This window comes from Takifugu rubripes, chromosome 16 (genome assembly GCF_901000725.2).
Source record: "Takifugu rubripes chromosome 16, fTakRub1.2, whole genome shotgun sequence".
Lineage (NCBI taxonomy): Eukaryota > Metazoa > Chordata > Actinopteri > Tetraodontiformes > Tetraodontidae > Takifugu > Takifugu rubripes.
The window spans coordinates 2600644-2627061 of NC_042300.1; the positions used below are offsets into that span (position 1 = coordinate 2600644).

At 44.9% G+C, this 26418-nt stretch overlaps 6 protein-coding genes across 10 annotated transcripts; 4 read left to right on the plus strand and 2 right to left on the minus strand.

Moving 5' to 3' along the window:
- Positions 1-828: 828 nt before the first annotated feature.
- prrg2 (proline rich Gla (G-carboxyglutamic acid) 2) lies at positions 829-4060 on the plus strand. Its single transcript, XM_029850061.1, has 6 exons — positions 829-1021; positions 1754-1917; positions 2253-2286; positions 2513-2645; positions 3029-3172; positions 3647-4060. Coding segments are annotated over exons 1-6 (519 nt in total). The 5' UTR covers positions 829-1020; the 3' UTR covers positions 3690-4060.
- Positions 4061-4890: 830 nt separating this feature from the next.
- On the plus strand, positions 4891-8370 carry tmem242 (transmembrane protein 242). 3 transcript variants are annotated; one of them, XM_029849992.1, is made up of 4 exons: positions 4902-5281; positions 7321-7421; positions 7625-7762; positions 7892-8370. In XM_029849992.1, the coding sequence occupies exons 1-4, from the start codon at positions 5200-5202 to the stop codon at positions 8015-8017; spliced, it is 447 nt and encodes a 148-aa protein (XP_029705852.1). In that variant the 5' UTR covers positions 4902-5199; the 3' UTR covers positions 8018-8370. The 3 variants fall into 3 exon arrangements, with proteins under 3 accessions (XP_029705854.1, XP_029705852.1, XP_029705853.1); XM_029849993.1 differs by having other exon boundaries at positions 5125-5281; positions 7849-8175; XM_029849994.1 differs by lacking the exon at positions 7625-7762 and having other exon boundaries at positions 4891-5281; positions 7849-8175.
- A 1700-nt stretch (positions 8371-10070) lies between these two features.
- Positions 10071-12906, plus strand: LOC101066979 (ribonucleoside-diphosphate reductase subunit M2). Its single transcript, XM_029849953.1, has 10 exons — positions 10071-10342; positions 10462-10530; positions 10717-10866; positions 10955-11071; positions 11179-11312; positions 11403-11497; positions 11578-11711; positions 11786-11890; positions 12054-12167; positions 12484-12906. The coding sequence occupies exons 1-10, from the start codon at positions 10253-10255 to the stop codon at positions 12634-12636; spliced, it is 1161 nt and encodes a 386-aa protein (XP_029705813.1). The 5' UTR covers positions 10071-10252; the 3' UTR covers positions 12637-12906.
- Positions 12907-13743: 837 nt separating this feature from the next.
- LOC101076544 (galectin-8) lies at positions 13744-16293 on the plus strand. The gene is made up of 9 exons (XM_003977467.3): positions 13744-13854; positions 14413-14501; positions 14570-14780; positions 15282-15401; positions 15468-15509; positions 15575-15604; positions 15677-15765; positions 15837-16002; positions 16091-16293. The coding sequence occupies exons 1-9, from the start codon at positions 13759-13761 to the stop codon at positions 16256-16258; spliced, it is 1011 nt and encodes a 336-aa protein (XP_003977516.2). The 5' UTR covers positions 13744-13758; the 3' UTR covers positions 16259-16293.
- Positions 16274-21314, minus strand: rrm2 (ribonucleotide reductase regulatory subunit M2). Of its 2 annotated transcripts, XM_003977442.3 has the most exons (10): positions 19142-19824; positions 18954-19022; positions 18618-18767; positions 18413-18529; positions 18172-18305; positions 17987-18081; positions 17773-17906; positions 17594-17698; positions 17317-17430; positions 16274-16998 (listed from the first exon to the last, which is right to left on the minus strand). In XM_003977442.3, exons 1-10 carry the CDS (start codon positions 19229-19231, stop codon positions 16846-16848), a joined length of 1161 nt encoding a protein of 386 aa, XP_003977491.2. In that variant the 5' UTR covers positions 19232-19824; the 3' UTR covers positions 16274-16845. The 2 variants fall into 2 exon arrangements, with proteins under 2 accessions (XP_003977491.2, XP_029705175.1); XM_029849315.1 differs by lacking the exons at positions 16274-16998; positions 17317-17430; positions 17594-17698; ... (3 more) ...; positions 18413-18529; positions 19142-19824 and adding an exon at positions 19883-21314 and having other exon boundaries at positions 18625-18767.
- Positions 21315-21691: 377 nt separating this feature from the next.
- On the minus strand, positions 21692-26410 carry klf11a (Kruppel like factor 11a). 2 transcript variants are annotated; one of them, XM_011618632.2, is made up of 4 exons: positions 26284-26410; positions 24509-24725; positions 23349-24162; positions 21692-22640 (listed from the first exon to the last, which is right to left on the minus strand). In XM_011618632.2, exons 2-4 carry the CDS (start codon positions 24695-24697, stop codon positions 22354-22356), a joined length of 1290 nt encoding a protein of 429 aa, XP_011616934.1. In that variant the 5' UTR covers positions 24698-24725; positions 26284-26410; the 3' UTR covers positions 21692-22353. The 2 variants fall into 2 exon arrangements, with proteins under 2 accessions (XP_011616934.1, XP_011616935.1); XM_011618633.2 differs by having other exon boundaries at positions 26256-26387.
- Between the last annotated feature and the right edge of the window lie 8 nt (positions 26411-26418).

The following is a 26418-nucleotide window of genomic DNA, read 5'->3' on the forward strand; positions in this document are numbered from 1 at the left end:
ATATACAGTACTAACAGGTGACATATACATGTCAGTGTCCAGTAACGAGGGCTATGGGCTTCAGAAAAATAAACCCAACATTTTTAAAACCCTGCAAAAGAGATGGCACGTATTTTTTTTATTTTAAAATAACAAAAACCTGGAGTAAAGTGATACCCTGGTAGTGAGGGGCAGGTGCTTTTTGAGATGTCTTTTCGACAAGAGAAGTTGGAACAAACAGGTGTTTTTCTTTAAAGAAAGGACTAGAAATGGAATCATTAAATTAGCGCTATTTTCGGCACCAACTGGCAAACAATGGGAGGAACTGTGGCATCGGCCTGGCCACTGAGGGGTTGGAAAGAAAACAATGCCTGTGTTATGACCCTGTGTCTGGTCTGCGTGTTTTGGTATTTTTTGTGCTCTGTTTGTCCTCTAGGGGGCGTGGGTTTGTCTAGGGGGGCGTGGGTGACCCATCTGGGTTTTTTGACCGCGTTAATCTCTTTTTGCTTTAACGTCTCCCCGTTCCCAAGAGCACTTCCTTGGGTTTTGGCTTGGCATTTCGTTCACATTCGTGAAATAGCAGGCTACGGTATAGTTAAAATAAAGGCATACCAAATTTTAAAAGGTAAAATTTTAGTAAGATGTAGAGATGCACTTAGTAGATCTGAAGATGCAGTTTGAAATTTCATAATAGGACAGACCTTTGCTGCACTTTTTTATATAAATGTTTCCCCGAAAATTTGACAAACTAAATTTAAATTTAAATTTAACCATACATATAAGTCACAATATAATTTTAAGTAATTTATGTATGTTTTATCTAAGATTATAAGCCAGTGAAACAAGCTGAGTGACGCGTTCTTCCCCCGGTATACTGTTTAACCGGTTTTTCAACAAATTTACTCACGGCACACTCTGTGCCTGGCTTGGTGGTTTAAACCGAATTTAAAAGTCTGATTTACCGCTCAAGAATACTCCTTTTCCTCCTAGAAGACGGAACAAACTAACCAAAAAACAACAAAACAAAGTAACTTTCACACGAGTGAGTATTTAAGGGAAATTCCTCTTCAATTCCTCTCCTCGTCTAGACTTGAGTACTTTTCTCGTGACTTTTCTTGCAAAGTTCCGTTTCCATGTCAGCCCTGTCAATCTTTTGATATGTTTGTAAAGTCTGATGGGTCATTGATGGGTCAGTGTTACCAATCGATTATCTCCAGGTAAACCACAGCTGCTTCCGAGCACCTTTTTACGTTTCCGGGTACAATCGCTCTTATTTAAAAACAACGACAACAACAATAATAATAAAATAATAAGTACATTCGTCGTCCAGGGCATAGGAATGGGCACAATGAATGGTTAACCATTTCGGGACTATCTGAGTATTTGGAGGTTCCGTAGCTTGCTCAGTGCTCTGGAGGAGCCCCCAGGTTCTCCTGCTACCAGCACACTTTTACAACCTTTGGTCTGAGACTGGGCTACTGCTGCACCGCAATTTTAATGCATCTGTATATAAAAATAAAAAAAGTGCAGTAAATTTTAAATTAAGTAAGTATGGCAAAGTATGATTATAAACTATGTAAGTAGTATAAACAAGAGGGGGGGGGGGGGGGGGGGGGGAGTATGCAGCTAAAGAAAGTGACATTTAAAAATGATGGCCAAACGTTTTTGTATTACATTGTGAAATGCAACCATGCAATGGGCAGAATAACTATTAAACTGCAGTTTTAGAACATGACACTTGACACATCATTTTTCCATGATATGTGAAACCTAGTGTTGGTAGATGGGGAGACAGCTTCCTCCTTCCTGTCCCGCTCACTGCTCTATAACAGCTGGGACTTTGAGCTGGTGGTCCCTGACAGCCTAGAGAGGGAGTGTAGAGAAGAGTTGTGCACCTATGAGGAGGCCCGAGAGGTGTTCGAAGACAACGTCCAAACGGTAATGCTCCTAATGTTTGTTTTTGTAATTTAACACACTTGAATACAGAATTCTTCAGTTCTACCCATAAGCCACATGTTTCATGTTATTCTAATTGTATTGTGGTGTGATGTAGAGTATGACATGGTTTTCTGTTCAGTACATTGGTCAAACAAACATACAAGAATTGTTATAGTTTATAATAAGTTCTAATAATATCAAATTTCAGGAATCAATCTGGCCTTTGTGAGCAGAGATAATTGTTTTGTCTTGATTTTGTTCCCCCATACATTCTTGTTTTAAATTTTAATTTTAATTTAACCACTTCATCAATTACTTTTCTTCTTTCATTTTAGGACCTGTTTTGGAAAACTTATCTCAGTAGTCAAGGTAATTATTGCTTCTTTTTCACTCCTTGCATTCCTTCTCCTCATCCTTTTCTGATCAAATATTATTATTGTCAGCCAAAGTATTATTTTGTTATAATTGTTCTGATATGTTATGTCTGTTTTCAAAGTCAACCTTATATTTAATGTGCCTAATTTTAAATCCTTAAATTTCAGATAAAGTCACTCATAGTAGTAATGGTATTTTATTGAGATGTTTGTCTTTCAAGGCTCCGCACCTGGAGTGGATGTGTCAGGGCTGGTGGCAGGAATCCTTGCTATCGTTGTGTGTGCCATTATTGCAACTGTGCTGGGAATCTACTTTTGCAAAGGCAGATTTAAAAGAGGGCGACAGTCTTCTCAGTAAGTTTGTAAGATTGAATTCTTGGTCATTCCGTAATCAGAAATAAATTTGGAATGTTCTTTAGAATCCATTCACCCTGTGTTTATTTTGGTAACAGGGTTTCAGTTCAAAACATCAGTATTGTGTGGTAATGCATGTTTTTGGGCCTGATATGGGGACGTCAACTGAAAGAAAAAAATTAAATTAACAATCTAGGCACAACTGAACAAAAAGGGTAGCAACATGGTCTTTCTAAGGTTATTAATCAACCATGTGAAAAAGTCACTATGTAATAATTAGAAAGACATTTGTTGATCACCACACCAACTTTAGTTAATCCTCAACCCACAAAGCCATTCTGAAGTTTCAGATTCAACACTTGTTGCACTGTGTTCTGATCTAGAACTCCAGTGAGGATGACAGCAGATGGCCATCCAGTTCCGGAGTCAGTGCCTCTTGGTAGAATCCCTGCTCCAGGGCTACCCAGCTACAATGAGGCTCTTACCTCCAGTGGGCAACATGATGCCCCACCACCGCCATATTCAGGGTGAGTCCATGCACCTTATAAACAGGAAGCAAAGGACAAGACATGATAGTTCAATTATTGGCTTTATGGGTCTTAAATTGGATAAATTCAAATGCAGAACAACATTGTCAAAAACTGTCATTATTTATGATGCAAAAATTGAGCCCAAAACAAAAATACAGGTATGGAACACTGCACACTTACTGCTCATCATTATCCAAGGGAGCTCTTACCTACAGCCCCCTTCTCGTTGTCTGGAAGGCAGTTTCATCTTAGGGGGACCATAAGATGTCTTCTAGCCCCTTTCACACTGCATGAAAATAGTGCCTTGTTGGGTCGATTCAGCGCCGTTAAAGGGTTGGTATTTTGTCCCGGGTCGATTGACCATGCACTCAAACCAGGAAATGAGTGACTCAGCTCAGCTGCAGTATGAAATTTCCAATCATGCTAGTACAGAAAACCCCGCAAAGATGTATTTTCTTTCTTTTTCCTCAGGGGCGTGCCATCAGTGAATGATGATCCACAAGATATTGAGTGAAAATGATGATTCTCGCCTTCTCATTGGCTGTTCTTGCCCTCCTTTGTCAGTTGTGTGGTGTCATTAATCATCTTCCAGATACTGGAAGATTTTTTAATAGATTTATTGTAAAATACTGACATGTTCACTAACAAAATGCAGAAATCCTGACCGGTTTATTGGTTGTCTGTCTGCTAAATATACTATATTGCTTTATACCGGTGAGTGCAGTTATCACAACCATTATCACAGGACGGAGGTGAAACCATAAAGATGAAGATTACATGAAATTGTAATGCCTCTGTAATTTACAGTTGTGTGTGATAAATGTTAATCTCAATGCTTATGACGAACAAAATGTGAATAGTATCAAATGTGCTTTAAGCCCAAAAGATTGGAAGCATGTTTTATTTATTCTATTTTATTTTTTTATTTTTTTTAAATCCTCTTCGCCCTCCTGAGCGGTGCCTCCTTCAGACTCGGGTCCTCTACCAGAGGCCTGGGAGTCTGAGGGTCCTACGCAGGATCTTAGCTGTTCCTAGGACTGTGCTCTTCTGGACAGAGATCTCTGGTGTGGTTCCTGGTATCTGTTGGAGCCATCTACTCAGGTTGGGTGTTACTGCCCCTAGTGTCCCGATCAACACTGGGACCACTGTTGGCTTCATGCCCCACATTCTCTCTATCTCCTCCTTCAGCCCTTGGTACTTCTCCAGCTTCTCGTGTTGCTTCTTCCTGATGTTGCTATCACTCGGGATTGCTACATCTATCACCACCACTGTCTTCTGGTGTTTATCCACCACCACCACTATGTCAGGCTGGTTCGCCACCACCATCTTGTCAGTCTGGATCTGGAAGTCCCACAGGATCCTGGCCTGCTTGTTCTGGATGAATATCCACGTGTGCGGCTATTGTTGTTGTTGTTGTTGTTGTTGTTGTTTTAAGTTTTCCCAAGTACAGTTTGAAACACCATACCAATCGTCAGCCAGTAGTGACTCTGTATAGAACCCTGTTACAAGACATACTGATATGGTGATACAAGTTCAAATAATTGGGGCGTCATCAATCAAATTCTTTTTCTTTTATACATTATTTTATTGTCCTGCTTAGGCCACAGATACACCATGTCAGTTCAGTTTGTACACAGGGAGAAAGAGAAAAGTTGTAATGCTCCCTTCTCATGCCTCAAAAAATGATGTCCACCATAAGTTATGTGCGATCTCGTTACCCTTTTACCCGATTGTCTCACAGGAACTATTTTACAGTGGTTTGAAAATGCAGTAGTATTTAAAGCATTTTGACATAAAGAATAAGGCATTTACATCACTGAGCCAAAAATACACATTAGAAAAATTCACATTTATAAATACACATTAGAAAAAGTCATATTTAACACATATTTTAACACATATTTAATTTAAATGTATTGGACATACTGGCCACCCCTGAGCGCAAAACAATTAGCCGGACGTGGTTTAAGGTTCCTGGGCAGCTTGTTTCCACCGGTGACTTAATACGGACGGACTGGGTCAACATGACAATAGCGAGTGAAAACACCTTGACGAATGAAGTGGAAAAAAAGAATGAACAGCAACATGAATTACAAACTTTAAAAGGTAAGTTGCATTTGAGCTGCAGTTTATTATAACCGACATTATGGGCAGTTTATTTTTCTTCTATGCCCTTGGCAGAAGAGATTGGAAACCATGTTTTCCCCAAAAGAAATTCCTCACAAAATGCCGAGCGATTTGGTTCAAACGTGTGAAGAGATAGTGCTGCCAGCCTAGGGAATGATATCGTATGATGTAATGTAAAAGGTATGTTGAAAATTAAAAATTTTCACGTTTTACGACGACGTTATTACATTTTCTCCGTTGCTTTGGCATTCCTATCACGTTCTACGATATTACAAACGTGAAACTGAGAGTGGTCATGTACGGAAAACGGACTTGATGGATGGGGCTTATATACACAACTTGAGTGGATTTTACTTCCTGCTTGACCAAAACACAGTAAAACCCTTTCCATTGAATAGTACAATAGCAGGATTCCGAAAGGCAAACTGCAGGACAGGAGGAAGACATGTTTGGGAGGACACCGTGCTCGTTCCAGCCACTTCCGCCTGGGACCTTTCTGTTGCTGGGTTCGAAACCCCCGAACACCCCCCTATACCCTAATAGTGCACTCAAATGTGTGTACCCCATTTTGAAATGCTTAGTGAGCATCGCTGTACCCTACGTAGTGCACTCGATGTATCCCACAATGCACTATGAAAAGTAGTGCAAAACCGATGCACCCTAACTCGGAAATGTATCCCATCAGCCTGTACGGTATCACGTGACAACCTGTCAATGGCAGGTAAACAAGTAGAAATATAAGTATTGTCTGCTATTTGTTTCGAGTGGAGCATTCCTGCCTCCAGTTTAATATGTTTTTGACTTTATTTAGTTTCTTAAGGGAGTGACGATGACATTAGTGAGATGATTCGATGCCGGATGGAGAAGGACCCCCTTTTCTCTGGGAAGAGGTTTTCTGCTGCTGCAGGATGGGAGTGGGAGGTGGCAAAATGCTATTAAGGACTGTAACTTGGAATCTGGTGTGATCACAATCAGAAATTACATTGATAGACTTCTGCAATTTGTTTATGTCCTTGTTCTAATTTGTAGAGTTGTGTTGAAGGAAATTGGCCACTGGAACGCTGACTCCAGCACTGATGACTGATGAAGCCCTTTCTATCACAGGCTTTTGCATGATGTCTGTTGAACCTGGCCACCATCATATTCGTCACTGGCTCTCGGTAGGGTGTAACCAAGGCTACAGGCCTGGACATACAGGGATAGCCACCGTCCCTAACTCTGCAGTAACCCTTGGGTGGGTACAGTCCCTGAACATACAGAGGGCTGTTTCTCAGGACTCACGAGTCATGCACAGAGCCCGGGTAACCTGTAAAAATGTCTATGAAAAGGCCCCGGTGGTCACACACTGCTGGGAGTTGGATGGAATAGAACAACTTCCTGTCAAAAACAGTGAGCCTCTGCACCAGGGGGCTTGATTCTGATGTGGCACCATCAATGCTGCCCACCACGTTTACAAAGGCTGGTGAAACAGAAGTGGTGGGCTAAGGTACTTCCTGTCACCCACATACAATGCAGTCCTCCACTCCTTCCAACAACAAACCAAACGTTCACACCATTTCAGGAGACCTGGAGACTCACCACCATGTGAGCCAGCAGACCAAGGGGAGACACACCAACTAAAACTAGGTGAACGACCCGGCCAATGACTCTCAGGTGACCACCCAGATCATTAGCATGCTAATGGACCACAAGCTCTCTCCCCAGCGAGTTCAGAACTGAAGAAGCCTTCTGGATAGGAGGCGAAACATCTTCAAGAGAAGAAAAACAGTACAATTGACACAGAAAAGTACCTTGGATAATGATGACCTGGATGATTGAGAATCTACACAGACATAAAACACTTACATAGAAGGAAACCTGATTTTAAAAATGCAAACTTTGCATTTTACATTGGGAATTCCATACAATGTTTTCGCCGGCCCACCATCAGAAGCCTCTGAAAATGTCAAAGGAATTTATATTTTATTCTCCTAACTTTAGGGGCCCTCCTCTCATATCACCTGACTTCTTGTGTGCAGGTGCAGTCTTCCTTGCCACAGTAGCATCTGCAGGAATGATGGCAGGATTTGGATCCACATTGGCCCTGGCTAAAAAGCGAAGTCCAGAATGGTTCAATAAGGTGTCGTGTCTTATCTTTTATTAAAGAATACTTTTCCCTCCTTTGTTCTCTTAGCCATCTTTTCTTTGCATGTCTTTCTGCAGCAAAACAAGTTAAAGTTTGCTGTTGTGCTAATTTTCAATTTGTTTTAGCCACAATGGTTCTAGAATGTAGAGTCTTCCTCCTTACAGTTACAAGCCAAGTCTATTCACTTTTCTCTCCAGGGTTTTCTGGTAACAACAGCGGCCCCTGAGACCGGAGCTTCTCTAGCCCTCAGAGCTCTGGGTTGGGGCTCTCTGCTGTCCTGCTGTGGAGTTGGCATGCTCAGTTTCACCCTGTGGAAAATTCTAGGAGTTCATAATGTACCCTAAAACACTTTTTGGATATTAAATTGTGTACTTCTCAACACATTCATGACATTCTTGATGAATTCACTTATGTCTTTTAGCTGACTGAGTTCAGACTGAAGATGGCCTCCTTCTTTCCCCCAGTCCCAAAGACGGCAGAGAGTGCTGCTGGATCTGGATGTCACGAATGGGATTCTGTGTTCAAGTCGAAGTGACTACATTCACAGAAGATTGTGGAAAATTTGTACATTTTTTGTAAATAAAGATTAAATTGTAAAAAACCCACTATGATCGTGAAATGCTAAGCTGGAGTTAAGACTATGCTAGCAAACAAAAGTGAACAGGAAAATGTTGAGCAGATCAGGATGTGATTAATAAATCAGTTTAGTGATCAAACTAATAAAATGATTATATGTGATGTAAACAGTGATGAGACTTCATTGAAAACTGCTCTAAGAATATTTTCATTTTCTTGATGTTTTATCCACTGCGACGCTTGAATCAAACACTGAATTTGCACCAATTCATTGAAGCCTGTAATGTAAAATTCACTGTCAGAAGCTACATGAAGTTTGTAAACCTCTTTTGTATATAGTATAAAGTGGAGTGCATTATGCTCTAAACTGACATCTCTATCTTTAGCTTTTAGAATGTCCACAACATCATAAGCTGCATATCAACATCTGCCAGTTGTCCTGTAATATTATACTTTTGAAACTTGGCATTGACTTTCCAATATTTTTGTCCGATTGAGGTTTGAGATCAACCAAAAATATTCTGGGCTGCTTTAATTATACTCTGAAGATCTGCCTCACTGCAAGCTTTAAATGGACAAGAAAAATAAAGTCAGCAGCAATTTGTTGACCAGGTTGTTCAAGAACCAGAATCTCATGTATTCTTGGTTACAGTTGTAATTGTATCTGTCCTGAGGAGGTGAGCGGAGATGATGACACATCGGACCTGAAAGGCGTGGGGAGAGTTCTGTTCTGTTTCTCCTGAAGTCAAGGCTGATGTGTTGGATGTGTTGGATGGTGAATGCCACTCTGTTAACTTCATGACCTCTTCTCTATAGGCAGACCCGTCCACTCTTGATGAACTTGTCTTTGAGTGTTCAGACTGAACATACACAAGAGTCAGTGCCTGTTTGGGCCAGAGGCAGGCTGAAAAGCCTGGTTCCGATAGGTGTATTTTCGGATAGGCACATGACATCAATGCATACTGTAAACAAAAACACTAAATACTCAATAATCGTTCATTTTTAACCCTTTAAATAGACATTGCTGAGACCTGCCACAATGGAAAAGGGAAAAATAAGTAAGCCATAAAATTACATCAGGTGAAATGTGATGTCATATTTGAGGATTTTCTTCAGTTACTCAACACAAAGCCAGAATGCTGCTTTTGAGAGTTTAATAAGTCAGTCAGAGTACATGCAAGAGCAGCATGCAGAGAGATCTCTGCCCAATGTAACAAACACGTCCCCTTTATAATGCTTAGCAACTACGCCTTTCTCTCAGTACTTTTCCATCTGCTTACTTCATCGTCACATGGTTAGCATGATAAGCTGTAGCATTTTGAAGGTTGCTGACTCGGTTACTGGAACATTACACACATCTTCATTTTCTGAGGAGTCTTTGTTCCACAACTTCACGTATCAATGTCTCATGACACCTGTGCACCTATACAAGCATCATCAAATGAACTTTGCTTAACCAGCTTACTGGTTCAAATGATATATGCTAAATAATTTCTTTGACATGGTTAACATATCTTAATTAGAATATAATTAGTGAAAGATTCATGGGTAGTTTGGGCCGAGGCCCGCACGGGCCACCCCATTAGCCAGGCTTTATGAAGGAGCCACGAAACGCAACAAAAAAAAGACTTAATCGAGCCCAAAACAGGAAAAAATGAGGTCCAAAACAGAACAGCGCCAACCAAGAAAACACAAAATAGCGGGACGGCCCTGAGATTGATCAAAGACCATGAGGCACAAAACTAGTAATTTACACAGAGGCGATAACTTAAAAAGTCAATTTCAAATTTGTAAACATGGAATGTCACATTTTGCGCGTTTATATTGGTCTCAATGCATTTAATTCGCAGACGTTCTAGTAAATCAGTTATAATATTGGTAGCTGCAATTATCAAATCATGATTCTTTCCGACTGCTTAGAAGGTCGAGCTTTATTCTTTAATTTTATACGGTACTTTTATAACCAGAATAAACATTTAAACCTCCCCCCAGCTGACCAGGAGCCACGTGATCCCGTCCGGCACGTCCATTGGCTGCGTTTCAGCGTTTGCATAAGGAGCCAAAACAAGCTGCATTGCTATTGGCTACTTTATTTTAGCGCCAAATTTTCAACAAAAGTCCCACAGACAAGAGAAAGCGCGTCAGTCTGCCGCTTTCCCCCCAACAACGAGCCTCTTCTTCGTCCTCATTTTGACGAGTTCCTCGTATTTGTGCTCCGCCGCGGTTCTTCTGTGTGCCTAAGACTGAAAATGCTGTCCACCCGCGCTCCTCTCTCGGCCAAGAATGAGCAAACGCTCATCAGCGACGTCACCAAACTGTCGCTGGACAAAGAGAACACGGTGAGATAGAAACAACGAACGTCTGCTTTATTGCCTGTTTAAGCGCGCTGGAGCCATTTTGTCCATATCAGCGACCCAGGTGTGCCGCTATGACGCCGTCTCTCTTTCCCCTCTTCCAGCCACCGAGTCTGAACTCGACCCGCGTGTTGGCGTCCAAAACCGCGCGGAGAATCTTGGCTGACCCAGCGGTAAGTGAGCGGCCGTGGGAGACCGTGCTGACTGGGCTTGGGTTCTGGTCCCGCTCAGAAATGAAGGATGGCGCCTAAACTGTGTCGCCAACATGGCGGTCGGTCATGTTGCTGCCTGATCAGCACAGTCATCGGGGCAGGGACGGAAGTTCAGAGAGACCTGACGACGACTTTTCTGCGTTTCAGTCCAAACCAGTGAAGAGGAGGACTGGTGAGAAGGAGGTGGAACCACTGCTGAAGGAGAACCCCCGTCGCTTTGTCATCTTCCCTATCAAGTACCAGGACATCTGGCAGATGTACAAGAAGGCAGAGGCATCATTCTGGACCGCAGAAGAGGTAGGTGGCCCTGAGACCCGAGTACAAGCCCATGTGGCATTTCTTCATGGTTAAATTGTGTTATTTTGATCATGCGTTCTACGTCCAGGTGGATCTGTCCAAGGACCTGCAGCACTGGGAGTCTCTGAAGGACGAGGAGAGGTACTTCATCTCCCACGTGTTGGCCTTCTTTGCTGCCAGTGATGGAATTGTCAATGAAAACTTGGTGAGGAATCTTGACTCGCGTCTGGGCTTCCAGCCTGGAACTGGGAGGTTTATGCTCCGCTTTGAGGAAAAAGTGTCTTGCATTAAATGCGTCTTACTTGCTGTCAGGTGGAGCGTTTCACCCAGGAGGTGCAGGTCACGGAGGCCAGGTGTTTCTATGGGTTCCAGATCGCCATGGAGAACATCCACTCTGAGATGTACAGCCTCCTGATTGACACCTACATCAAGGACCCATCGGAGAGGTGGGGCATTTTTGCTGGTTTTGCCAGCACTGATCTGGTGCGGCTATAATAGTGTGTGTGTGACTCTGTTGTTTCTGATCTCACTCAAAGAGAATACCTGTTCAATGCTATTGAGACCCTCCCCTGCGTGAAGAGGAAGGCTGACTGGGCCCTCAACTGGATCGGCAACAAGAGCGCTGCCTATGGTGACGCCCCCCGCCGTCAGCTCTCACCAATGTGTTGTCTTGGTGGCCGCCGTGTTGACTCTTTCTGTTGTCTCGTCCAGGAGAGCGCGTGGTAGCCTTTGCTGCCGTGGAGGGTATTTTCTTCTCTGGGTCCTTTGCTTCCATCTTCTGGCTGAAGAAAAGGGGCCTGATGCCCGGCCTGACCTTCTCCAACGAGCTCATCAGCAGAGACGAGGTAACGCACCGCCACGGGTTGTCCTGCGGCCCGGCCGCCGTGAATAACCAGTCTTGCTTCTCTGCTCCCTTCAGGGTCTGCACTGTGATTTCGCCTGTCTGATGTTCAAACACCTGGTGAACAAACCGTCCGCACAAACGGTCAGCGACATCATCAAGAACGCCGTGGAGATTGAGCAGGTGATGCACACGTGCGCCGATTGGCCACCGCTGGCGGTTTTCCCCGGCCAAACGCCACGCGAGCGATACATATGTCAATCAAAAAGCGGCAGAATATTTGGGTGTTCTTCCACCACTACGACCCCGCAGTGGTCTGACTGGTTGTTACTGTCTGTTTCCTCAGGAGTTCCTGACCGAGGCTCTGCCGGTGAAACTGATCGGGATGAACTGCGGGCTCATGAAACAATACATCGAATTTGTGGCTGACAGACTCATGCTGGAGCTGGGCTTCACCAAGGTAACCTGCACTTGGTCCATCTATGTGCTCTTTTGGGGGAACTGCTATGTTGTACACAAAGAGCCGTTCAAATGGGCCGTCCCGGACCGTGGGAACGCCTCCCCGTGGCTCTGTGATGATGACACGCGCAGGGGTACGGACCTTGGCCAGTCATGGGGGCTGGGTGCTGCCACTGAGCCCACTGGAGGGCGAGTGGTCCTCCAGAGGGGGGGCAGCACAGACAATCGCCTGTCTGAACAGAAGCTGCACGGAGGCGTCGGCCGCGCTCACTTTAGCTGTGACCTTCAGTCAGACTGACCTGTGGTGTTCTGTGTAGATCTACCGGGCGGAGAACCCCTTTGACTTCATGGAGAACATCTCTCTGGAGGGAAAGACCAACTTCTTTGAGAAGAGGGTGGGCGAGTACCAGCGAATGGGTGTGATGTCGGGCGCCACGGACAACACGTTCAGGCTGGACGCAGACTTTTGATTGGTTGAAGCCATTTGATGGACTGGACGGTACTCGGACTGTTTGGAGGTTCTACTGGTGACCACCAACCCAGTCTGCTCACACTCGGGGGGGGGACTCTTGACTGCCCACTTCAGAAACACAACTGCTGTAAATTTTACTTTGTTTTTACGCATTTAGGGTCTTTGTACAGGTTTTTTGTTTTTGTTTTTTTAAATATAATAAATCTAAAAGTTTTATGGTTTGGTGGTTGTGCCTCATCAGCGCAGCTAACTCCATTTAAAAAAAAAAGAAAAAAAAAAGTGAGTATTTAAACTGAATTTAAAAATCAAATATAAAATGTATTTTGTGTCTTTTTTTTCTTAAAGGCTTTACATTAATAATTAGATTAGACTTAAAACCTACCTCTTTGAAAAAGCTTATTGTTACTAATTCTGTAGTTCCAGTTACTATCATAGATAGACAAATGATCATACTTAGGGGGTCGTCTAATCATTAGGTCACATCTTAGCTATGCTGCTAGAGGCCGAGGCTGCCGGGGTCCAGGAAACATGATCCCCTGACAGGCCTCTGTCACCCCACTGGGTCATGGTTTCCTCTCCTCTCCTCTCCCTCTCCTCTCCTCTCCTTTCCTCTCTCTCTACCCAGCTACTCCCATCAGCAGGAGGGTCCCCCTCCATGAGCCTGGTCCTGCTCAAGGTTTCTTCCTGTTAAAGGGGAGTTTTTCCTTGCCACTGTTGCTTGTTGGGGTCAGGCCCTAGAAACAATTTTGGGTGTAAAAGATGCTATTTAAATAAAGATTGATTAATAATCGCATTACATTTATAGTCAGTGCTGGAAATAAACACTGAAATTAAAAAACACTATGCTGGAACTGAATGTGTTTGCAGAGTCAAGACTAACTTCACCATTCTTAAACTTCATGGGAAAAGCCTTTAAATAAATTGGAGGATACGTTTTGAACTTAATATCTGTTGACGTTGCAGATTTCCATGGTGAAATTGTTCAATGCTGCTGACGCATTTAGGGAAAAACTAATTGCGAATTCTCTTATTAATTGCTACTACGTCAAACAGCATTCCTGTGGTTGATCATCTGAATCCAGTGAAAATTGATCGATAATCGAAAGTTTTTTAAACTCGAATGTGGAATCCCGGTCCGTCGAGGCTGACGTCACAAGCCGGAAGTGAAGGAAGCAAGATGTCGATGACAGACCCGAGGCAGACTTTCCTGAATCCAGTAAGATACTGTTTTAGTTCTTAAGTGGATCCACTGATTGAATCGCAATGATCTAAGTGATTTATTAACATCTCATGAGGCCTCACGTGTCACCGAGCCGGAAATGCTTCGTGTTTTAGCCACAAGAGCTGATATTGTAATATATCGCCCGCCGTCAGCATTTTTAGTTCTTTTTTAAAACGCCCTTAACTGTTGATTTGCAGAAACTGGACTTATCTGTTCTGACTGCAATTAAACCTCACTTGACTATATGAGGCGGAGATAATTGGCTCATTTCAAGGCCTTGGACTGTCAGAAGCTGCGTCTTTCCATTGTTGCCGTGGTTAGAGTGTGTCATGATCGGTTACGGCCCAGAAGTTCCGAGGAACTGGACAGGCAATTTCTTTTTAGTATTCCTGTTAGAGTTTTGATTAGCTGGAGAGTTTTAAAATATTTACACCTCCCTGTACCTTTTAAAATACAATATAGACGTTTTCATAATTTAATGTTTTTATCTTAAATCAATACAAAAACATCAGACTGCTGTTGGTTTGCTTCTCATGAGGGTTCTCACCACAGACAGTCCCTTTCACTGGGACCATCCTCGGTGGACTCCATCCTGGAGAAATGGTGCTGATCCAAGGACATGTGCCCTCTGATGCCGACAGGTTGGAACCACTGAACATCAGCAACATCTGTTGGAGTTTACGAGTGGCTCCTGTGTGTTGCCTTACAGGTTCCAGGTGGACTTTACCTGTGGCAGCAGCGTAAAGCCCAGGGCAGATGTAGCCTTTCACTTCAACCCAAGGTTCGGCAGGTCACCCAACATCGTGTGCAACACTCTTCAGAATCAGTTATGGGGCCGAGAGGAGGTCTCATATCAAAATCCATTCACTCTTGGTTCAACATTTGAGATAATCATCCTTGTCCTGAGAGACCAGTTTAAGGTGATCAGCGGAACATCAAACACTCCTTCATGGCACAAATCTAAGGGTTTAAAGAAGCCTTCACTCGCTGCATTTCCTATTAAAGTATCCACTTTTACTATTTGTTTTTTACATGAAGTCATGGTCTTTATAGTTTAGAAATCTATAATGATTTAGATTTGTTCTCTGGCAGACTAGTTAAGTGAGCCTCCCAGATGTGGTGATGTTTTCCTGCATTCTTGTTCTCTGTAGCTTTAGAAGCCCTCCAGGACCTCTGGCATCTCCAGATCATGATCCTACCTCCACCATGTTTCACCTGTAGATGTGTTTGTGGTGATGTGCTTACCAAATATACCATCTACTTTGATTTTTGTCAAAGAAAGCCAAATTATGACCATGATTTCATCTATAAATGCACCAAAATGGAACAAATACTTTCATAATTCAACAATTTCAACAGCTTCTTTGCAGGAATGGTACTGTTTGTGAAACAGGCTATTCTATAACAATGTTGTGTGTCAGGTTGCAGTGGATGGGACTCATGTGTTGCACTATGACCACCGGGTGGCGCTGCAGCGTGTGAACACTTTGTTCATCGCAGGGAAAGTTCAAGTGTCAGCGGTTGGCATCCTGTCAAATTCGGTGAGTTGAAGACAATTTTGTTTTTGTGGCTCAATGATAATCTAAATGTGCTAATCTTCTTTGCAGACTTCTTCTGAAACCAGTGTGACCAAAAAGCCAGAGCAGAATGTAAGAATGAATCATTATTTTAATCGCTCTCTCCACTTTGATAATTGCTGTTGCTTTTCTTCCAGGAGCCCGTGGGCTATTCCCTAGCTGAGCTGGTGAGTCCAACCGCTACAACAGGGTCTGTGTTTGTGCGACAATGTGATCATGTGACTTCATATTCTGAGCAGAGCGTTCCATTCAGAGCCCAGCTGAAGGGAGGGCTGAGTGTAGGACACAGCATCACTGTCACGGGACGCACCAATCACAATGCAGAGAGGTATCAGGATCGAACATGTGCCAGTGGTCGGTGTAGGCGGGGGGGCTCTGACCCGTTTCTTCCTTTTCCAGTTTCTGTGTGAACCTACGCAATTCCAACAGCAGTGACATTGCTCTTCACCTGAACCCTCGCCTGAAGAAGAAAGCCTTCGTAAGAAACTCCTTTCTCTGTCAGAGTTGGGGACCCGAGGAGACTGCTGTTGCCAAATTTCCTTTCTTGGCAGGAGACTACTTTGAGGTTGGAGAGTTCATGCGACACATTTGAGTTTTGCAGAATTTATTGCAGGCAAATGCCATCAAGGTTTAAGATTGTTGTTTTCTTGCAGATCATTATCCTCTGCGACCATCATCACTTCCGGGTGGCTGTCAATGGAACCCATCAGCTGGACTACAAACACAGAGTTTCGGACCTGAAGCAGATCACAGAGTTGGAGGTTCTGGGAGACGTCCAGCTGCTGAGCATGAGCTCCTCTGAGGCTATCAGCAACCAATAATTTTCTATCAGAAAATAAAGTTCACCTTTTTATTACCGGTAGTCTGAAATCATCAAATCACAGGCAGTAGAATCACCCCTGCTGTTGAAAGCAAGTGTATGTTGTAATGATTGCAACTACAGCATGCTGGGAAACTGGTGACATCCAGGAAGAGGTATATTAATAGCACTTAAAGATTATATATATACACACACACATAAACAATTTGGCAGTTTCATATGTTTCTATAAAAGGTTTCACTGTGTCTACATGGAAGAGACAAGTGTAATGGAATTAATGCAGGTGTAACTGAGTAAAACATTTAAAAACTGATCAAGAATCAACATTGATTGTTTGACACAAGTGGACAGATGGTATGACAGTGAGTGACTGTCGTGTTGCTTCTTTAAGATGCCAAAAAATAAATAAAATAAACCTGTACAAAGACACTAAATGTGTAAAAACACAGTAAAATTTACAGCCGAGTTGTTTCTTAAGTGGGCAGTCAAGAGTCCCCCCCCCGAGTGTGAGCAGACTGGGTTGGTGGTCACCAGTGGAACCTCCAAACAGTCCGAGTACCGTCCAGTCCATCAAATGGCTTCAACCAATCAAAAGTCTGCGTCCAGCCTGAACGTGTTGTCCGTGGCGCCCGACATCACACCCATTCGCTGGTACTCGCCCACCCTCTTCTCAAAGAAGTTGGTCTTTCCCTCCAGAGAGATGTTCTCCATGAAGTCAAAGGGGTTCTCCGCCCGGTAGATCTACACAGAACACCACAGGTCAGTCTGACTGAAGGTCACAGCTAAAGTGAGCGCGGCCGACGCCTCCGTGCAGCTTCTGTTCAGACAGGCGATTGTCTGTGCTGCCCCCCCTCTGGAGGACCACTCGCCCTCCAGTGGGCTCAGTGGCAGCACCCGGCCCCCATGACTGGCCAAGGTCCGTACCCCTGCGCGTGTCATCATCACAGAGCCACGGGGAGGCGTTCCCACGGTCCGGGACGGCCCATTTGAACGGCTCTTTGTGTACAACATAGCAGTTCCCCCCCAAAAGAGCACATAGATGGACCAAGTGCAGGTTACCTTGGTGAAGCCCAGCTCCAGCATGAGTCTGTCAGCCACAAATTCGATGTATTGTTTCATGAGCCCGCAGTTCATCCCGATCAGTTTCACCGGCAGAGCCTCGGTCAGGAACTCCTGAGGAAACAGACAGTAACAACCAGTCAGACCACTGCGGGGTCGTAGTGGTGGAAGAACACCCAAATATTCTGCCGCTTTTTGATTGACATATGTATCGCTCGCGTGGCGTTTGGCCGGGGAAAACCGCCAGCGGTGGCCAATCGGCGCACGTGTGCATCACCTGCTCAATCTCCACGGCGTTCTTGATGATGTCGCTGACCGTTTGTGCGGACGGTTTGTTCACCAGGTGTTTGAACATCAGACAGGCGAAATCACAGTGCAGACCCTGAAGGGGGCAGAGAAGCAAGACTGGTTATTCACGGCGGCCGGGCCGCAGGACAACCCGTGGCGGTGCGTTACCTCGTCTCTGCTGATGAGCTCGTTGGAGAAGGTCAGGCCGGGCATCAGGCCCCTTTTCTTCAGCCAGAAGATGGAAGCAAAGGACCCAGAGAAGAAAATACCCTCCACGGCAGCAAAGGCTACCACGCGCTCTCCTGGACGAGACAACAGAAAGAGTCAACACGGCGGCCACCAAGACAACACATTGGTGAGAGCTGACGGCGGGGGGCGTCACCATAGGCAGCGCTCTTGTTGCCGATCCAGTTGAGGGCCCAGTCAGCCTTCCTCTTCACGCAGGGGAGGGTCTCAATAGCATTGAACAGGTATTCTCTTTGAGTGAGATCAGAAACAACAGAGTCACACACACACTATTATAGCCGCACCAGATCAGTGCTGGCAAAACCAGCAAAAATGCCCCACCTCTCCGATGGGTCCTTGATGTAGGTGTCAATCAGGAGGCTGTACATCTCAGAGTGGATGTTCTCCATGGCGATCTGGAACCCATAGAAACACCTGGCCTCCGTGACCTGCACCTCCTGGGTGAAACGCTCCACCTGACAGCAAGTAAGACGCATTTAATTCAAGACACTTTTTCCTCAAAGCGGAGCATAAACCTCCCAGTTCCAGGCTGGAAGCCCAGACGCGAGTCAAGATTCCTCACCAAGTTTTCATTGACAATTCCATCACTGGCAGCAAAGAAGGCCAACACGTGGGAGATGAAGTACCTCTCCTCGTCCTTCAGAGACTCCCAGTGCTGCAGGTCCTTGGACAGATCCACCTGGACGTAGAACGCATGATCAAAATAACACAATTTAACCATGAAGAAATGCCACATGGGCTTGTACTCGGGTCTCAGGGCCACCTACCTCTTCTGCGGTCCAGAATGATGCCTCTGCCTTCTTGTACATCTGCCAGATGTCCTGGTACTTGATAGGGAAGATGACAAAGCGACGGGGGTTCTCCTTCAGCAGTGGTTCCACCTCCTTCTCACCAGTCCTCCTCTTCACTGGTTTGGACTGAAACGCAGAAAAGTCGTCGTCAGGTCTCTCGGAACTTCCGTCCCTGCCCCGATGACTGTGCTGATCAGGCAGCAACATGACCGGCCGCCATGTTGGCGACACAGTTTAGGCGCCATCCTTCATTTCTGAGCGGGACCAGAACCCAAGCCCAGTCAGCACGGTCTCCCACGGCCGCTCACTTACCGCTGGGTCAGCCAAGATTCTCCGCGCGGTTTTGGACGCCAACACGCGGGTCGAGTTCAGACTCGGTGGCTGGAAGAGGGGAAAGAGAGACGGCGTCATAGCGGCACACCTGGGTCGCTGATATGGACAAAATGGCTCCAGCGCGCTTAAACAGGCAATAAAGCAGACGTTCGTTGTTTCTATCTCACCGTGTTCTCTTTGTCCAGCGACAGTTTGGTGACGTCGCTGATGAGCGTTTGCTCATTCTTGGCCGAGAGAGGAGCGCGGGTGGACAGCATTTTCAGTCTTAGGCACACAGAAGAACCGCGGCGGAGCACAAATACGAGGAACTCGTCAAAATGAGGACGAAGAAGAGGCTCGTTGTTGGGGGGAAAGCGGCAGACTGACGCGCTTTCTCTTGTCTGTGGGACTTTTGTTGAAAATTTGGCGCTAAAATAAAGTAGCCAATAGCAATGCAGCTTGTTTTGGCTCCTTATGCAAACGCTGAAACGCAGCCAATGGCCGTGCCGGACGGGATCACGTGGCTCCTGGTCAGCTGGGAGGGCTAAATATACCTACACGTCATAATCGTATTTAAAAAATCACGTGAGAGTCAAACGAGTCAGTTTATCTACCTATCTTCGAGATTATTCCAAAAATATTTTATCGTAATTTGAAAGCTTTGTAAAGAGACCGAAAGTATAAATGAGTGTTCATGTAACTGTTTTTAAAACAAAGTTTATATCAGTCACGTGCTGTTCACTTCCGGTTCTTTTAAATAAATATATAAATCCAGTAAATTCGTCATTTATTCAAATGTTAATATGCATTGTTTTTAAAACGGCTCACGTTTTATCAGTCACGTCAGGCATGCGGAGGTAAATGAGTCTGTGACAAAAGCCAGGAAACAAAGAACCACAGAAACTGTCATAATTTATTTAACTGCAAACCTGCGGCCGTCGGCTGGAGGCTCTTTTCCTTGTCGACGGGTGAGCTCGGGTTTGCAGTGATCTTCCACAGCTCCAGCTGCGGCACCCGTTCGTACCGCAAAGCCTGTGGAAAGTCGGTCTTCAGCTTCTGCACGCTGAAGGATCTCTGATCCTCCTGCAGGTGGGTAACGCAGCGCTGGAAGTGATCGTAGGCCTCGCAGGCGACGTCGAGGGTGCACAGGCTGAAATTCATCCTCTTCTCAATGGAGACGAAGATATTGCAGAGGTGTCCGAACCTGCTGCATAGACGCGACACGGTCCGGAACAACGCATCCGTCAACTCATCGTCATAACACACGTCCGCAGCCATGATAACCGTGGTGTTTTCGTACATGTCCAGCACTTCCTCTTGTGTCCAACTAAAATCAAGATCCGCATCGATCCGTAAGTCTGTCTGGAGCCAATCCAAGTGTCTCACCTTAACCTTCCCGGACATCAGATGCCCGTTCACTGTCATGTTCGTCCTACACATGCTCAGGAGGTCCGCTCCTATGTCAGTGCTGTAGACCATTTTAGCGGCCATCGCCATGACAATGCTACTCACACCAGTCCCTGCGCCCAGTTCAACGACTGTTGCTCCCGCGAACTGAGCTGGGTCAGACAGGATAAAGTCAGCCAGTAGGAATGCTCCTCGCCATATTTGTTTTCCTACGTCACACAGGGGCGTGGCCATCGTGTGTTCAATAGTTAAGACATCCATCGAGGGTGTCTCTTCATCGTCGTAATCCTGCTGCTTTGCTCCAGAGTCGGACTGGTGCAGAATAACGGGCGAAGTCACCTCACGTTCCGGTTTACTTCTTGGGCGGTGTGGGATATCAAAGTCTCCGTCTTCATCCAGAACCGGGTTCGTGTATAGCCCTGCTGTCTCCGGCGTGTCCACTGTGTCCTCGTTTTCACCATCGTCAGTGTCTGCGGGCCTCTTCAGACGGCTGTCCTGGTCCGTTAGAAATTGGAATCTCGACCTGAACACCGGCTGTCCAACACTGTTGAGACGCGTCATTAGGTGTCTATCCGTAAGCCCGTTCCGTCTGAGCAAATGCACGTCAGACAGAACGGTGTTGGACTGTAAAATCGAGTCGTCCATCCGAATCCGACACTCTCTTCTCCCGTCTGAGCATGCGCAGTCCACTTATTCTTTGTAACCAGACTGATCCTGCAGAGCTGGCACTGCCCCCCCACGACTGGAGGGTGTACAATCGATTGAAACGTTCAGAATTCGTGAGACGTTTTAGGCTTGTACATGTTGTGATTGTTGTAAAGTTTGTCAAGTCCTCTGAATCACAGTCTTTTGAAAACGGAAATTCTTACATTAAAAAGTATTTGTGCTGCCTCAAGGCAAAAGTGGTGGACGTTGTATTTCCACATGGTAGCTGCAGTACCTACTCGGAACCTGCGGGGTCGCTGCCGCTCGCTTTTTCTCTCCCGGAAGTCGGCCAGTAAACCCCGTAGGCGGGTACCTTAGCTGGCAAAGAACTGACGTCATTACGCCACTGCGCCCCCCATCGGCAACCCGGGATTGGCTAATAGTTGTTACCGGGTGGTTCTGGAGGCAAATCTTTGTGTAACATGGCAGAACAGCTGTTTTAAAGGTTTGAACCATTTTGACCCAAGTTTTCTCGTTTCTGTGTTCCATGTTGAAAGACATGTTTATAAACAGAGAAATCTAAATATTACAAACCAAGTTTGTTTCCTCTTACAACACAATTTGTCAATCAGAAAGCAGCCAAATCTTTATGCTAAAGCAGGTTATGGATGTGAACAGATTTTTATTCATTTATTTTTTATTAGAAAAGCAATTTTGTTCCATTTACAGGCAAGCTTTCAGAAAAAGATTTGTTTTCTTCATTAAGAACATTTAATATGATGAGGTATCTTCTTACTGATAACACTATATTTCAAATCCAGATATCAAAAACAGTACTTCAACAAAATGCCATTAAATAATGAGGAGAGTCATGTAAAAAGCTGAATGTAGGTAGTATCGGAGTGAGAAACAACATTTAAAAAGAGCAACATCTTTCCAGTAAATGCAGGTTAGCATACACCAACATTTATATATATTCATTTACATATGTATGTACATTATTCACATGTGTAAAGAAACACGAGCTAAAAAAAACAAGCATGAGGTTTTGGCAATAAATCAAAGAGTGCATGTAACTATATGTGAAGTAAAAAAAAAACAAACATAAAAATCCAGTGCAATGTTAGTTTGTGTCCTCTTCCTCCTGTGGGGCATTTGTGATCCTGAGCAGGGCACCACTGTCACACTGTCCTCTATCAGCAACTTCATGTTCTTCTAATATAATCAAACATGTCCTGACCCAGGTCCACCATGTCCTTGTCCATGTCCTCTTCTCCGAACCTGGTCAGCAGACTCTTAAGGGTTGAAAGGGATCCTGAGGGCCCTGACTGGTCTGCACCTGAGGCAGTTAGTTGGTAGGAGAGGCCACCGTGTTGACAGGAACTGCTCCGTCTTCATTCTGGCCTATGGGTTTGTTGAAGTCTCGGGATTCAGAGGGCCACGGTGCTGCTCTTTTGGTGTTCATGTGACGGCGGGTGTGTTTGGTCAGGTGATCACTTCGCATGAAGCGCCGCTCACACACATTACACACAAATTTCTTTTCTCCGGTGTGTGTCCGGCGGTGACGGGAAAGCTCATCAGAACGGGCAAACTTTTTGTCACAGCCATCCCAGTGACAACTGAATGGTTTCTCACCTAAGAGGGAGATGAGAATATGAAGTGTTAAAAGTACCGTACAGCAAATCATCGTTGGATGTAGGAGGAAGTAGAAGAAGGTCAAAGGTCAAAGGAAACCCAGTAACTAAAGGTATGACAGTCTAGTCTAGGTTTAATTGATGGTGGGTCAAATGTGATAAGGCCCAAGAAAACATCCTCATCATTGTCACCCATAATTTAAATGAGGAGGGAAAATGTCAGTCAACAAAGTTTGCTCAACTTTTTCAAATAAACTAGGCAAGAATGTGGAGACCAGGTTAGACACAGCAGGAGAATGTCTACTATTAATGCTGCTAACGCACCTGTCATTAGTGAGGACGATGATAATACATATGGGGAAGGAGATGAAGATGACGTCTAGATGGCTCAGTGTATCTTTTTAAACATTTTGCACTCATACAGTTCAGTGTTTTATATTCTAAATTGCCCCAATGTACGTACAGCATTGTTCAGTTTTTTTTAAACCAGATAAGCTATTATATAGTGGATTTTATATATATTCTATAAATAAAGGGTATTTTTTTGTTCTGTTACCCCTCCCCCTCGCTCACTTTAGGACCTCCCACTTTACAAATTAAGAACCATCTTCATCAGCATGTGAAGTTTGATGGCCAACACGCAGCCTAACTCAACGCCGAACACACTAAATACTGCATTCTGGTGTCCTACAGATGAGAACTCACTCACCTGTGTGAGTGCGGAGGTGAGCCTTCAGGTGAGAACTCTTGAAGTATGTTTTCTTGCAGCCAGGGAAGTTGCAGACATAATTCCGTCTGCGAGAAAAGTCAGTCTGTGTGGCTCCATTTCCTGTTGGCATAAACACTGGGGCAGGGGCAAGGGGGAGGAGCTTAGTGCTGCCCAGTGTCATTATGGTCTGCGAGGACTGAGGTGGCTGTGATGCAGCTCTCTGAGGAACCACAAACATCACGGTGCCCTGTGGGACCGCGGAACCTACCAGCAAGGGTGGAGCAAAGCCAGAAGCTGCCTGGGGCAGGATTGATTTTGGACCCCCTGCTGTGTGGACTTGAGCTGGAGCCTGGACAAAGGCTGAGATCATCCCTGTCCGACTGTTAACTGGGAAAACCTGACAAAGGAGGGGAGCTGGGGAAGAAGAGTTTGGAGGTGACACTGAGGAGCAGGATGTAGAAGCAGGAGGTCTGTCCAGCTCATCTGTAGGTGTCTGAGGAGGTTGCGGCAGAGGAGGCACAGAGGTCTCTGAGGACCAGGAAGTGGAAGGAGCAGAAGGAGGAGGGACGGATGATGGAAGATGCTGGCGATCTGCAGTGTGGCGGATGACACTGGTTGCCGTGGCTCTGCTGGCATGAGACGCGTAGGATGACTCTGTCTGAGATGGAGGTGTCAAGGTCTCTGAGGAGGGGGGGCAGGGGGGGCTGCCAGTGAAGGAGCCGTGGTCAGGAGCCGGTTTGGAACTGGGAAGGATCCTGTTGTGGACAACTGTGGTGGTCTCACTAAAATTTGGGCTGTGTGGCGGAGTCATGCACTAGGAGGAAAAAAAATTTATGAATCGATTGATCAGTGATTAATCACCAGATCGTTGAATCATTTTCTGACCATGTTACCATTATTTAGAATTTCTTTATTCTTAAACATTAATATGCGTAAATTCTGATTGTTGTTAACAGAGATCCAAAAGTGATATATAAACAGGCAGTACCTGGACTGATGATCATACATTTAAATATTAAGCTTAGGCATTTTCAATAATGAAAAAATATATATAAAAAAACAATGACTCATTGATCATCTATCTTTATTTTTGTTGTTTAAAATGTTGGATTTGTAGGAATGGCGAGCACATTGAGCTGATTTTAAAATGTGTTTCTTACCAAGGAGGTCAGAGCTATTAAATCTTTAGCAACATCTCCCCCCTCTGGTTGGAGATGGATGGAGTCACAAGAGTCTGAAGTGGGTGTTAGCGGGCGTGGCACATGTAACCTCTGACCCCAAAAGCTCATGCTAACGAGGGCTTCTGCAGCCTCGAGATCATGGTGCTCAATGCTTAGCTTCAGCTCCATGGTGTTCTCCTGCCAGCTGTTGATCAACCTGAGGTTGAGAAGGAAGTCACAGGTCCAACAAGATGAATTAACCATAAATAAAATCCTTACTTCATGGTAAGACAACTTATATCGTTCAGATGACAAGCTCTGCAAGGTTCAGGGTTAGGCTTGAGACAACAATGAAGAACAATGATAGATTTAATAGCAGTCCAATCAGACCTGACACGACCACCATCATGATCAGAACTGGACAATTTTAACTCAGGCCCTGGACTAATAAACATTTCGCAAAATCAAAATTTTTGATTGCTGAACCAAATTACGGTACATGTGGATCAGACCAGAACTACAACAGGACTGATGTGTCCTAGCTGCCATTAAAGATTAAACTTCATTCAAATCCAATTAATCTTCATGTCAAACATCATTTTGCCTCTTAGCTCCAGTTTAGCTGAAATTTCCTCAACCTCTTTTGTCCTTTAACTCTGCTGATAGACCTGACAGGCAGTGCTTCCACGTACGTCTGTGCTGCACTATTGTGCAGAGGAGATTTTTGGCCTTTTCAGTCTGAACTATGTTGTCTATTCTTTCACTTCAAAGACACCTCCATTCCAGGACTCAAACATGTACTGTTGCTCTGCTGATTATGATTCTGCTTCGTTAAATCTGAGCAAGATTGTTCAGTAAGAGCGAACAAAGCTCCGAGTGCCCAATCCCTCATCACCGATGAGGCTAAACAGGCACCAGGAACACCAGACTGGTCCACACACTCCAGAACATTGATTCAGTCCTAGTCCTTACTGAACGGAAACACGATGTCATGCTTTTGTCTCTGATCTGAGGACCACAGAAGGAGGGAAAACAAATGATGCTAGAAAAAATAAAGTATAGCTTAAAAAAACCCAAAATAAAACTACACTTGGTGCTGTTACAGCTGCCCTTCAGTGGCAATAAGGCTGTCATATATACGAAAAAGGTGATTATTAAACCAAAAAGAACGACCTGAAGACAAAGACTTCAGTCATGTTTAAGTACAGGAGGTACAAGGGAGGGGCAAGAGACCTGCATAATGTTGGGGGATGACAGAAGGTGGGGAGTCAATTACTCCCTCCCCATACGTGGGCGCCCCCGACCATTCATATTGGTATGCAGAAACCTGCCCAAAGTCAATGCTTCCGAAAGGAAGTGAAACGGAAGCACACACGGTCTAATTTCCCACATACAACAGTCACGTGAACGCATCACATGCGCTCGCAACTGCGACAAACTGTTGAGTGTTTTCAGTTTTCTTTCTGACTGTTGCTGATTTCAGTTAAACAAACATCACTGGCTCGTGGTTCTTACCGACAAGAACGCGTCCTGCTTTGTTCATTCAAAATCTCAAACTTTTACTTTTGTACAGCCTAATGTAATCAAAGACTACCTTGTGACGTCACGGCGAATGATCAATGTCATCAAATCACTCGACAATCTTAATCAACGAATCGCATGATTGCTCAGGAGCATCAACAGAAACTTCAAACACAGACACACACACACGCACGCATCCATGCATAGTGAGCTGAGATTAACTAACGGGATCAGAACCGCAGCAGGAAGCCGACCTGAGAGCTACGAAGACCCTTCACACCGCCGCAGATGGTGGCTTCACCTGGCGGAGCTCCGGAGGGAGAGCAGCGGAGACAGGAGCAGCTGAGGAATGATTCCCACTCTGACACAAACAGAAAAAGCGGAGAAAC

Excerpts from the sequence above, each read along its gene's own strand:
- LOC101076544 (XM_003977467.3), top strand. The coding sequence starts at position 13,759 with ATGTGGAATCCCGGTCCGTCGAGGCTGACGTCACAAGCCGGAAGTGAA. Across the intron at positions 14,781-15,281 it reads TCCTGAGAGACCAGTTTAAG|GTTGCAGTGGATGGGACTCA; the intron begins GTGATCAGCGGA and ends GTTGTGTGTCAG. Across the intron at positions 16,003-16,090 it reads TGGCAGGAGACTACTTTGAG|ATCATTATCCTCTGCGACCA; the intron begins GTTGGAGAGTTC and ends GTTTTCTTGCAG.
- tmem242 (XM_029849992.1), top strand. The coding sequence starts at position 5,200 with ATGACAATAGCGAGTGAAAACACCTTGACGAATGAAGTGGAAAAAAAG. Across the intron at positions 7,422-7,624 it reads GTCCAGAATGGTTCAATAAG|GGTTTTCTGGTAACAACAGC; the intron begins GTGTCGTGTCTT and ends TTTTCTCTCCAG. Across the intron at positions 7,763-7,891 it reads AAATTCTAGGAGTTCATAAT|TCCCAAAGACGGCAGAGAGT; the intron begins GTACCCTAAAAC and ends TCTTTCCCCCAG.
- klf11a (XM_011618632.2), bottom strand. The coding sequence starts at position 24,697 with ATGGAGCTGAAGCTAAGCATTGAGCACCATGATCTCGAGGCTGCAGAA. Across the intron at positions 24,163-24,508 it reads TAATAGCTCTGACCTCCTTG|TGCATGACTCCGCCACACAG; the intron begins GTAAGAAACACA and ends TTTTCCTCCTAG. Across the intron at positions 22,641-23,348 it reads TCACCTCCGCACTCACACAG|GTGAGAAACCATTCAGTTGT; the intron begins GTGAGTGAGTTC and ends TCTCCCTCTTAG.
- rrm2 (XM_029849315.1), bottom strand. The coding sequence starts at position 21,005 with ATGGACGACTCGATTTTACAGTCCAACACCGTTCTGTCTGACGTGCAT. Across the intron at positions 19,023-19,882 it reads CCTCCAGCCGACGGCCGCAG|CCACCGAGTCTGAACTCGAC; the intron begins GTTTGCAGTTAA and ends CCCCTCTTCCAG.
- prrg2 (XM_029850061.1), top strand. Across the intron at positions 1,918-2,252 it reads TCGAAGACAACGTCCAAACG|GACCTGTTTTGGAAAACTTA; the intron begins GTAATGCTCCTA and ends CTTTCATTTTAG. Across the intron at positions 2,646-3,028 it reads AGAGGGCGACAGTCTTCTCA|AACTCCAGTGAGGATGACAG; the intron begins GTAAGTTTGTAA and ends GTTCTGATCTAG.
- LOC101066979 (XM_029849953.1), top strand. The coding sequence starts at position 10,253 with ATGCTGTCCACCCGCGCTCCTCTCTCGGCCAAGAATGAGCAAACGCTC. Across the intron at positions 11,498-11,577 it reads CAACAAGAGCGCTGCCTATG|GAGAGCGCGTGGTAGCCTTT; the intron begins GTGACGCCCCCC and ends TGTCTCGTCCAG. Across the intron at positions 11,712-11,785 it reads AGCTCATCAGCAGAGACGAG|GGTCTGCACTGTGATTTCGC; the intron begins GTAACGCACCGC and ends TGCTCCCTTCAG.